At 43.3% G+C, this 12,055-nt stretch overlaps 1 protein-coding gene across 1 annotated transcript in view; it reads right to left on the bottom strand.

The window, feature by feature from the left end:
- Positions 1 to 222: 222 nt before the first annotated feature.
- LOC102769368 (WASH complex subunit FAM21A) overlaps positions 223 to 12,055 on the bottom strand; it is a 122,427-nt gene continuing 110,594 nt past the window's right edge. Inside the window, exons 21-30 of the mRNA XM_006757143.2 lie at positions 11,326 to 11,469; positions 9,616 to 9,795; positions 7,935 to 8,063; positions 7,727 to 7,807; positions 7,042 to 7,164; positions 6,026 to 6,088; positions 5,479 to 5,691; positions 2,743 to 3,360; positions 1,788 to 1,965; positions 223 to 558 (exon numbers count right to left, since the gene is read on the bottom strand). Of these exons, the coding sequence (XP_006757206.2) occupies positions 422 to 558; positions 1,788 to 1,965; positions 2,743 to 3,360; positions 5,479 to 5,691; positions 6,026 to 6,088; positions 7,042 to 7,164; positions 7,727 to 7,807; positions 7,935 to 8,063; positions 9,616 to 9,795; positions 11,326 to 11,469 (1,866 nt within the window). The 3' untranslated portion in view covers positions 223 to 421. The remainder of the gene's footprint in view (positions 559 to 1,787; positions 1,966 to 2,742; positions 3,361 to 5,478; positions 5,692 to 6,025; positions 6,089 to 7,041; positions 7,165 to 7,726; positions 7,808 to 7,934; positions 8,064 to 9,615; positions 9,796 to 11,325; positions 11,470 to 12,055) is intronic.

The raw sequence follows: 12,055 nt of genomic DNA, 5'->3' as shown, positions 1-12,055 counted from the left end.
ACCAAATGACTGGTCACTATGATGCACACTGACCATCAGGGGGCAGATGCTCATCAGTGCGCTCCCACAGCCAACCTCCCGCAACACCCTCCCGCCCCCTGCCGGCCAACCTCCTGCAGCCCCGATTGCCAGCCAGGCTGAGGGACCCCGCCCGTGCATGAATTTGTGCACCAGGCCTCTGGTATAAATACAGTTTTAAAAGAACAAACAAAACAAAAAAAAACCACTGTGAAACATTTATTTTTGTTTTGTAGTATTAAGCATGATTAAAACCAGTGCAGAAAAATACAAAGTGCATTTAGTAAGAGGTGAGTATACTGTTTCAGTATTTGCTTCTGATAATTCAGTTAAGACAACAAATGCATAAGACAACGTTATTAACTCAAGGATGTAGCTGAAGAGATGGCATATTCTGTATGCTCTACTGGCCTCCAAAGGCATTCAAAGGATCGTCAAATATGTTGGCTACCTTCTGTTCAGATCTTGGTTCAGGTGCTGCCTGTGAAGAGCGACTTTTTGGTTTGGTTGTCTTAGCCTGGACACCAGAGAAGATATCATCTTTAAAAAGAAAGAAAAAGAGTTGCTAAATAGGCACACAAAAAAAGAAGAAAAGAAAAGAAAGGAAGGGAGAAAGAAAGAAAGAAAGAAAGAAAGAAAGAAAGGAAGGAAGGAAACAAAAAAAGAAAACATCTACACAAACCACCAAAGACTCAAGTCTGGTAGCAGAATGGGTTACCAAAAAAACACTACAATAGAGCCAAGCCTCTTAGATTCTGGTCTGCTACTAATTAAGTTTTATGATCACATACAAGTTCTCTCTGAACACTATTTTTCAGCTATGAAGGTATATTCTTATTTTGGAAAAAAGTAAGTATTCACACCAATAACAATATCAGCATATCAGAAAGATTACAACCTAACTCTTAATAATGGCTACCTCTAGGTTTGTTTCCCACTGTTTACATTTTCTGACGAGTATTAACCTATTACAAGAGGTATGTATTACTTCTTTTGTAATATGTCTCTTCTGCACCCCATGGAATGGGAAGCAGGTGGAGATGGAGCGCACAGCTTGCTTGGGGAACAGACCCAGTCTGGTACTTCAGCACCAGCTTTCTACCTGTTAACTCCAAGGTTCCGACCTGGGAGAGAGAGGGGAAGGAGTAGGAAATGTATATCTGGCTTCAGCCCAAGTTCTATTACCAACACCAAGTCATTACATCTAGGGTTATGAGGCATTTGGCTGCCCATTAATAAAGTAGATGTTACAACATGGAGAGAAAATGAGCATATTTACAAACACAGATCTTTGACGAGATGTAAAGTCTGAGTTATAACCTGCTTTCCTATTTAGTCCTGTTTTCCTGAATTGCCCCTCTGGACACTGATGCTCTCTCTCCACCTAGAACTCTGACTCAACCAACTGCATCACGCCCAAGGCAGCAGCCTCTGTCACCTTTGCATGTGGCTGATAATTCTGATCCTCCTTTCATAGCATCAGTGTTCAGATTTGTCACAGGTAATTGGCAGGGGGCATAATAAGATAAAAGTTAAATTACACTTAAAGATCAAATTCTGGGCTCCTTCAAATCTTTGATGTCCATGATACCCGAAAGCTATTTCACCATTTACCTATCCATCCTCAGCCTAATCCGGGATTACACAGCAAGCCCAAGGAAACCCATCAGGAACTTTTTCCAGGAAAAGGCCAAGATAAAGGGAGCAGGAGAAATACCAAGTCACTGAAGGTAATAATCTCTATGTCATGTGTAGAAAACCCAACTTACCCATGTCATCATCAAATATAGACTTAGCTTCCACTTTCTTTTTGGACTTTTCTTTTGGTTTTACAGTTAGGTCAGCAAAGATATCAATGTTATCATCGAACAAGTTGGGTTCAAATGTCCTTTCCTTCTCTTTTGTTTTTTGTAAGGGTTTAATTGCTTCTGTAGCAAATATATCATCCTTGATAAGGTAAAAAACAAGCAAAAATAATATTCAATCAAAAACTTGTTACTAAAAACACTCATTTCAACAAGTTGCAGAAATGTCACCTGCCAGTGTTCTGGAACAACATGACCTGCCTCCTAGGTTTCTGCCTGGCCCAGTCCTTCTTATTCTTCTAGTCTCAGCTTAAATGCCAACTCCACAGAGAGGCCTTCTCTACCAGTCCCATCTGAAGGAGCGCTTCCCACCTCTCCACCACTCTGCCCCACTATCCTAGGCTGTTCTCCATTTGACACTTAACATTATCTGTTGCCCTGTCCCAAATCCCCGCCCTGGGAGCTCTGAGGAGCAGAGCACTGGTCCTAGTTCACTGGTGTCTCCAGTACCCAGATGCTCAATGCACACCTGCCCCCAGAGTGCTACTGAAGGCCTCACAGTCTGTGCTCAGTCATCAGCTAGGGCCTGCTTCCCCAAGAACCAGGTTCAACACTCAAACCGCAAATACTGCCTTATATAGGCCACAGAGTGGCATGACAAGGAAGCTGGCTGATAAAAAACAAGATCTGTATCCATGGTTATGGCCAGCCAGCAATTACCAACTATATGAAACAAAACAAAAAACTATTTCTGAGTAAGTTTCAGAGTTATTAATAAGGGAACCTATTTATAATCACTAAGCAAGTAGGTACTGGGTAGCAACAAACAAACCTTATGTCATCTATAGCTCAAATGAGACAACTGGTATTTTCCTTCATATAGAACCAGGCATGAAAACACACTGTTATATCCAATTACCTCAAAAATATCTTGTGCTTTTGAGACGGCAGCTTGCTGACCATTGGATTTTGACTCGTTCCTCTTGCCTTTCTGATCTGGAAAGAGACAGTCCTCACCTTCCAGGAGAGGGAAGGGACTTGCTTCCTTGGCTGGTTTTGGCTTAACAGGCTGAAAGAGGTCGTCCTCACTACCAGCCTCGGCCGGAGCAGGACCCGTGGGGCTCTTTGCCTTACTTCCCCCGAGCAGGTTGGCGGGGCTCTCTGCTGCCTTTGCCTGGGCTTTTCTTCTTCCCGCGGGCTGAGTTTCCGTGTCCTTGGGAAAGAGATCTCCAGAATCAAAAAGGTCACCCCCGAGAGGCTGACCCAGAGATTTCCCAGAGGGGCTTCTGTCCACTCCAGGCACCAGACCACCTGTCCAAGTCAAAGTGGCCCCTGCCAAGACCTCCTCAGAGCCGTCTTCTCTGCCAGCTGCCCTGGGCTGTGGCTGATAGCCCGCTGGGGAAATGGCACCATCTGACAACTGTGCAGTGGGTCCTCTGGGGACACTCATGTCCTCGGCCTCACTGGATTTCTGGGCAGCCAACCGTCGAGCTGCACGGGTCTGCGGCCTGCGCTTCCCTCTCACTTTGACCCGGCTCTGCAAGGACAAAAGACCACATGTTGATCTAGTGATAAAAGTGTCCAAAGCTAACACAGCAAGTAATCAGCAACTCTACCTCAATCAAGATATTATCTAAGACACAGAAGAGGTTATTTAAGATGTCCAGAAGTTTAATATCTCCTAGTACTCCAAAACTAAGTCATTTTCATCCTTCACTACTCCCCATTTTTTAGTCTTTTGAAGGCAATTTCTATTCAATTTCATAGAAAAGCCTTCATCTGCCACCGGAACCCGAACAGAAATGTTGGTGTTTCGTGTCCCATAACCTTTCCTAGTCCCTACTCGGCCTGTGGATTTATTTCAAAACAAGAAAGAACAGGAGAAATTCTAGCACTGACCTTTATTAGAGACTAAACTAAAATCACACTACAAGAGCAGGGAGATATCAAACAATAAAGAGAGATACTATAAGGTGCTTTTTTCTTCAAATCAACAAAAAGTAAATTCAACTGGTAAATACTTTACATTAAAAAAGTAGCTTACCAGTTGGAGAAAGGTAAGTTTTACATGATCTCACTCATTTTTAGAATATAATGAACAACATAAACTGATGAATAAAAATAGATCCAAAGACATAGAAGCATCGAACAGACTGGCAAACCACAGAGGGAAGGCTAGGGAGAAGGGGGGTGGGCTATGAGTGGATAAAAAAGCTGGAGTACATTTATACCATAAAATGCTATGCAGCAGCAAAGAAGGATTTCTTACCCTTTGAAATAGTAGGGAGGGACCTGGAGAGTATTATGCTAAACAAAATAAGCCAATCAGAGAAAGAAAAGTATCTCATGATATCATTCATATAGGTAACCTAATGAACAAAATAAACTGTTGAACAAAATAAATCCTGAGATTGTCAAATATCAGAGGGAAGGTGGGGGTGGAGTGGGAAGAGATCAACCAAAGAACCTGTATGCATATATGTGTAGCCCATGGACACAGACAATAGGGTGGTGGGGGCCTGGGGTGAGGGGCCGGTGCAGGCTATAAGGTGTCAATGGGAGAAAAAAGGGGACATATGTAATACTTTGAACAATCAAGATTTTTTTTAAAAAGTGGCTTAGAAATCAGAACTCTTAATATAACCTCAAAATATGAATCAGTTATTATAGTAATATGATATTTCCCAAAATATACAATCAACTCATTTTGAGAATGTATAAGCTACTCTGGGCAAAGTAAGTACTTGACTGTGTTTGCCTATTTCAAGGAAATTAACAAATAATTTGAAGAAGTCGCCATTTAAACTTAACCAAAATGAAAGCTAAAAAACATAACAAAAGGAAGTTTTATTTTTCACAAGGAAAACCAGTTTGGAAACACCTGAAATGAATGTATTTGCCAGGGTTTCCAGGTCCTGTCACTTACTCAGAGATCAGCTACGGCCTTCTAGAGAAGGAAGAAGACTAGATAGAAAAAAAGAGAACCAACTCAAATGAAAGCAAAGCCTGAGTTCACAATCCACCCAGCATAAGCCCGCAGTCCTGTGGAAGGGTGTGGCGGGCCCGTACTAGCTGGGGATCTCTGAGGAGGGAGCTTGGGCCACAAGGCAGGAGGGAAACATCACAAAAGCAGTCAAGTCTGAGCAGAGCTGTCAGTGAGGGTGCAGCCCCAGTTGATGGCAGCTGGGAGGGGAGTCAGGGGGGAGCGTGTTCAGAGAACGGTGCCTGGAGTGACTGGAGTTTAGGCAGGCAGTGTGGGGTGAGTGGTGGGAAAACTGGAAGCTCCAGTTAGCACAGACTGGAAAAGGTTTACTACCCATCTAAGGGGCTCTAATGTCCTCCTTTGGGCAGCGAGAGCCAGCAGAGGGACACAGTCTGTTCCGTGCTTAGACCTCCGGTAGCAATGCAAGAAAGGTGGGAGGTAGCGGATTTCGCTGTGGCTACTGAGAAGAATGTAAATGTAACAAATGTGGGCAGTAGAAAAGTGGATGCAGAATTAGGGAGGTGGAAGGAGGACAGAGGCTGAAGGAAGGATGAGGTGACTCTTCCAAATGGAAAATTGGCCTATCGTGTGTAACTGGTGAACTAGAAAGAAACATGCAAGTTGTTTGGCTAAGAAAAAAAGCAAGCAAGCAAGTGCAGGCAGCTTCATCACCTTGTTTGCACTGTGTAAGGTGTCGGCCTGAGCTGGAACATCAAAACTCACGCCGGCCTCCCCACTCCCAGGAAGAGTGGGTATAGTTTCCAGACTCTGGATTCTCCCAGGTTCAGACGAAGGAAAACCCAATTCTGGCAAAGCAGAATGCGTTCCAGAGATCTGGGGAGCCGCTGCAGGCAGCAGTGCTGCTGGGTTAATCACTAAATTTGCCTAAAGAAGAAAAACAAAACTTACTTGTACATTTTCTTAAACACAGCAGTCCATTACTGTTACTGTGACACATGGCGAGAGACTCAAGTGTACATAATGAATAATGCGAGAGGAGAAATGCAAGTCCCTCATCAAGTCTTAGGATTAAACAGAACGTTATACGCCTGTGCCCACCACTGGCCCAAAGAAAAGCTGTCACAGACGCAGCGCACAAAAGCAATGACTGGAGGGTGGGGAGAGAGAACACCTGCAGCCGCTGACAAAAGTAAAAAACCAAGCAAGTGTACAGACGCCACAGGGTGGGCAATGAAGATTCCAGACATGTTATAATTACTTGTATTTTCCCGATCCGTGGGGATGGCTCTTTGGTTTTAAATGGAGCTGGACCTGGTGAGTCCTGTGTGAAATTACAGTCAGTTAAAAATCCATTGGGGAAATAGAAAGAATAGTGTCTCTTGGATTACATTTATGCCTGTAAAGAAATCTGCGCTGGAGCTGAGCTATCGCTCTCTGTAACTCTCCAACGGGAAGGGCATTCCAATCTCTCCTGGGGCCTCACAACATTTCACTAGCATTACTTCCGTTATACCCCATCATCCATTGAAAGTGACAGGCTGTCAGACTACATGGAGTGAAGGGAGACAGATCATGAATAAGGTGCATGAGAACTGTAGTGAGCCAGAGCATCCAAACCTGACCAGTTGGCAAAATTACATGCTAGTTATCCCACACAAATATGACCAAGCACACAGAAATTCACCCACAGCCTGATGCACTGCTTCTAGGAACAAAAGAGGCTGAGACCTGGGAGGAGGCACTGGAGATGTGCTAGTCCTTGTTTCACAGCTCAGCATGCTGAGGCCTCAGCAGACACCCAGGGACAGCAGTGAGCCAGAAGCAGAACTCCCGTCCAGTCCGGCCTCTTCTCAGGAGGCCCCCCATAGGGAAGGTGGCTGAGGACAGAGACCTCACAGGAGGTAACATGAGGGGGAACCAAGAAACTGGATGCAACATATACTTAATTCAAATGTAATTCTACTCCAAGGTACCCCAAAGGGAGAAATGGGGGTCCCAGTGGGAAAAGATTCTTCACCCCACCTTAACTCTATCTTAGACTAGAATTTGGAGGTATTACAAAAATAACAATAAGTATGGATTCATGGACTGGACTATAGGATGAAAAGAGAGATGAGCAAGGATGAAAAAATACAATAAAGAAAGAGAAGTGGTCTTGGGTGCTATTTCCTCCTAATTAAGAGCACCCAGCACCCCCCTGGCTCAGTAGAATGAAGTTCATCTGGACTGGGATGCAAACAAGAGCTCAAAGTCCTTAAAGCGATCAGTTCTAACCTGAGCGGTTTCCGGTTTCCAGAGCCTTTTTTCTTTGATACCTTGAGTGGATTCAGGATGTTTCTGGTTCTTGAAAGAGCCAACAGAGTGATCTTTTTTCACTACCCTCTTCTTCTCTGATACCTTCAAATGAAAAAGAAAACTAGAGGTCTGCCAAGCAGCTTAGTCATTTGAAAGAAAAGCCATAATGCAATAGAAGAATCTGGGTTCTGAGTTTTAAGGTCATTTCTCAAATGAAAGCTCAACTAACTCAAAGGCAGCATTTCAGAAATAGCATTTTAAAGACGGACTTTCTCAGGAGTCTTCTCTGTAATAAAAAGAAAAGAGTACTTACAATATCTACTGGGACAGGGGCAAATGACACATATAGGCTAACCCTCAGATTTAAAAATTTGCACCTGAAAAGCATGAATATTTAGTAACTGCATTGTATGCATTGACCTTTCAACAAACTTAAAAATCAAACAAATTTGTAATAAAAGAGCCTGAGTTAGTTAATGTTTTCATGTTAGCTTGGGAACAGGAGATGGGGACAACACCAACATTCTCAGCACATTATTTGCCAATCATTTATTATCAAGACCCACAATTCTCTGGGTATTTTCTTAATCCTGTAACTACACATTAATTTCTTTTCCCAGAAGCCTTCCCACACACCCCAGTATTGAGAACAAAAGGCTGGTACCAAAGGCTGGGACTTGGCAGAACTGAAAAGGTCATCATCTTCATCATCCCCAAAGAGGCTTCCAACACTTGGCTCTAACAACTAGAACAGACAAAACTCAAATTCAATATCCAAACCAAAACAACTTACAAAGAGAGCTGGGTGAGTTGCTGAGATAGGACCCAATACAATACCACAGCCATGCTGTGGAGAACCATTTGGCACTGACCCTGGTATTTTTGGTGCCGGAGAAAAGATCAACATCGGGGTCATTGTCCTTCTGGAGCTTGTGACTGAAAAGGAGCTCTTCATCCTGGAAGACACCTGTGCTCTTTGGGTGGGCATCAGGGTCGGGACTCTGGGGAGAGAGGGGAGAGGGTGTGTGTTTAGGTTTCTAAGGATTTCTCTCAATGAAATCACACACAACTACAAAAATGGAACAACAAAGATACCTCCTGTGGCTTTGTTTACAAAAGCTAACAGCTGAACACAGCCTAAGTGTCAAACAGAAAGGGAATGACAATTCACATAATGGAATACTATGCAGCTCCCAAAAACAGTTGAGAATATATAAATACAGATAACAGATACTTAATCTGGAAAGATCCTCTTTCAACTTTTGTGTAGTATCTGAACTTTTTACTCATGTCCTGGCACAGGTATAACCAGCCAACCTTCCCCTATTCCCATCCACCTCCTACTCCACTATCTTCAGATTCCAAACCAGTTCTTTTAGTTTGCTAGGAAGTCTGACACTGAAAGTTACTATGTACATTACTTGGTTTGACATTATAATGCCCCAGATTCTAAAATCCTCCCCTATTTTGTTAGTATCACATCCACAAATTAAAACAAAAAAACTCACTCTTGACAAAATGGGTCACATTAAAAATTAACTAATAAGCCCTGGCCAGTTTGATCAGTGGTTAGAGCATCAGCCTACAAACTAAAGGGCCCGGATTCAATTCCAGGTCAAGGGCATATACCTTGCAGACCAGACCCTGGCCCAGGTCAGGGCATGTGCAGGAGGCAACCAATCAATGTGTCTCTCTCACATCGGTTTTCTCTCTCTTCATCCTCCCTCCCTTTCACTCTCTCTAAAAATCAATGGAAACAAAAGAAATACCCGTGGGTGAGGATTAACGCCCCCAAAAGTTTTTGTTTAAAGTTAATAATTATTATTGACTAGAGGCCCGATGCACGAAATTCGTGCAAGAGTAGGCCTTCCTTTCCCCAGCTGCTGGCACTGGCTTCCCTCTGGCACCTAGGACCCAAGCTTCCCTCCAGCACCTGAGACCAGGGCTTCCCTCCGGCCACCAGCAGGTACCCAGAACCCGGGCTTCCCTCTCAGCCCTGGCTTCGTCCGGAAGGGTGTCCAGAAAGACTCCGATCTAATTAGTATATTACTGATTTTACACAAAAACCAGTGTAACAGAAATTAAGGCTACAATTTCCATAACTTAAAAAAAAATCACAGTCCAGAGTCAGCCACAATAAGAGACTAGAGGAAATATAGTGCCCTACCCTGTTTGGTTCAGTGGATAGAGCATTGGCCCTCAGACTGAAGGGTCCCGGGTTCGATTCCAGTCAAGGGCAGGTACCTTGGTTGCAGGTTTCATCCTGGCCCTCGTCTGGGCCCCTGTGGGAGGCAACCAACCGATGTGTCTCTCTCACATCCATGTTTCTCTCTCTCCTGCCCTTCCACTCTCTCTAAAAATCAATGGAAAAATATCCTCAGGTAAGGATTAACAAAAATCAATAAAATCTTTTAAAAAATATATAGCAAAGTACTGGTGGGGATGTGGAGAAACTGGAACTCTCAATTCTTCAGCAACTCACACGACAGGCCTGATACCATGAAATAAGATTCTTCTATCTTTCTAAAGCCTTGAGCCTTTGCTGCTGCTCACCTTCCCAACGTCTTTCTTCAGAGACGGGGTGCTGCACTGATCTTCTGTTTTATCCTCTTCCTCATCAAACAGGCTAAGAACAGTTTGGGTTCTACTTTTGGTTCCTTTGTCCCGAGAAGATGAAGAAAATAAATCAGAATGCTTGGCTGCTTCCTGAGTAGATACAGTCAAAGGCCCTTCCTGAAAAATGGAAATAAGGAAAAATATAAGACCTGGAAATGCAAATTCTATTCTGGGGCCTTCCAAGCTCCTCATTAATCCAGTAATGGCCACATGTTTCAGGGCACTGCAGCTCTACTCCCAGGTAATAAAACATTGAGGCCAATTCTCTAGTGGCTGCTCCAATGAAGAGTCTTGTGCAGATAATTTATAGCCAAAGATAATTTTTTCAATCATATTAAAACCCAAGCTCCTCATTCCTACCAAGAGATATATGCCAGTTATTACCCTGATCCACTTAGGTTGCTCAAGAGCTATAAATAACTTTTAAGTCACAGAGGCAACACAAATACCAACCATTAGGAGTATTTCCTAATATTTACCTAACATACAAGTCTCAAGGAGAAACCTAATTGAAAAAATTAGACATTTAAATTATAGAAGACTCACATTATATGCAATTAGAAGAATCTCTAAAATAATGCTTACTGTATGAACCGCCAAGAAAGAAAAACTCCCAATTAAACATGCCTTTTACTGTGTGGTGCATCCTAGTTTCAGAGTGGTTCAACTGTGAAAGATTCTGCTTCTTTGAAGAAATGTGTAATTACTATGTGCGAGGTAATATGCTCAGTACTGCAGATATAATGGTGAACAAAACAAACCTGGCCCCAATACTCAAGGAGTTCATACGCAAGCAAGAGAGACAGCAGTCAGAGCTGAAGTGTGGAAAGGGCTGTGACTAGAGTAACTCAGGGGTTACGGGAACAGAGAGGCCCACACTGAAAGCACAGGAAGAGAATGATAACCGATGACTTAAGTGCTGCTGCAGCCCCAAGAAGCCCCCAGAGGAAAGTGCATGTGACCTTCTTCACACAGGCCCTAGAAGGGAAACGGAAGCTAAGAGTTGAACACACAGAGGATAGAAAAGTTAGAAAAAGGAAAAGGCATACAGAGACTGGTGGTAATCGCAGATTTCCAGCTAGCTAGCAGCCTTATCCACAGGCCTCTCCTGCAGGAAATGACAGATCATCCAGAAAAAGGAAGCTCATGTTTTAGAAGAAAAACAAATTTCACTTTAATTCACAGCCAACATCAACTAAATGGAAAAAAAAAAGAGTACACTAAAATCTTAAGACAGTCATTTGAAGTGTAGGTGGGGACTGAAAGGGAACCGGGGATAACAGAAAAGAGAACAAGTCAGAGAGAGCAGACATGCAGAGAGAAGGCCAGCATGAATACCAGGACATGGAAGACCACTCTGGAGGGAGAAAGGCAAAGTGGCCACGGGCACTTCCTGTGCGCATGCGTGCCTGGAAGCATTCGGAAGCCGAGCAACGCTGAAGGGCTCCTGAAGGCTGGGACCAGAGATTTTCTGCTTTATACTTTCCAGTGTTTTCAAACTTTTGACCAATGAGCCATTTATTTTCTGTAGTAGGAAAATGTAAAGGCGTGTGTGTGTGTGTGTGTGTGTGCGCGCGCGTGCATGCACGTGTGAGTATTACAAGAACAAAAAACAAACGTATTGAATATACAAGAAAAAAACTCCACCTTTTCTGACTCCTCAACCACATGAGTGCTCCCAAATTCTGACACCTCTTTGGCATTCTCAACCTTCTTGTCCACAGGCTTCTCTCCAAGCTGTACCTCCTTCTCTTCTTCATCGCTGAACAGCAAAGGTGGTACCTCTTTTTTCTACCAAAAGATGAGTAAATGACATCCTCATGAAAAATAATATCAACAGAAACACTTGGAAATGGAGTACAGCTACCATCCCAGAGGGACTGCCTTGCATATCTTACTCCTCATACCAGGGGAGGGGGTGGGGGAGGGGCAACTGGGCAAAATGACCTTTGGATGGGCCTACAGCAGCAGGGAATCCCAAATAACTATTTGCAAAAATAACAAGAAAGCAGAGATCACAACTAGGACTGAAATCTAAAAAACAGTCTTTAGAATTAGCATCGCTATCTGAGCTTATTGGCACCTACATAAATTCCTTCCTTAGCTTATTACCACCATAGAAACTCCTTCCTTCTGTAACTGTTCCCCTTCCCTTTCTCATAAATACCCCATTGCCTTGCTCCTAATCAAGATATCAGAATGCCATTTGGGTTTCTGCCTGAATCAGTAGTACTTTCCGAACAGTTATTACTTTGGATGGCAAATAAATGCTTGTTGCCTCTCACTTTCACCTTTTATTTTTAGGTTAACACTGAAAAACAAAAAAAGTGTGCTATCACTGCAATGTATAGAGCAAGCTGAAACCACAGCCCTCTAA

The sequence above is a fragment of the Myotis davidii genome, unplaced genomic scaffold, assembly GCF_000327345.1.
Source record: "Myotis davidii unplaced genomic scaffold, ASM32734v1 scaffold854, whole genome shotgun sequence".
Taxonomy (NCBI): Eukaryota; Metazoa; Chordata; class Mammalia; order Chiroptera; family Vespertilionidae; genus Myotis; species Myotis davidii.
This window is presented reverse-complemented; position numbering and strand designations above follow the sequence as displayed.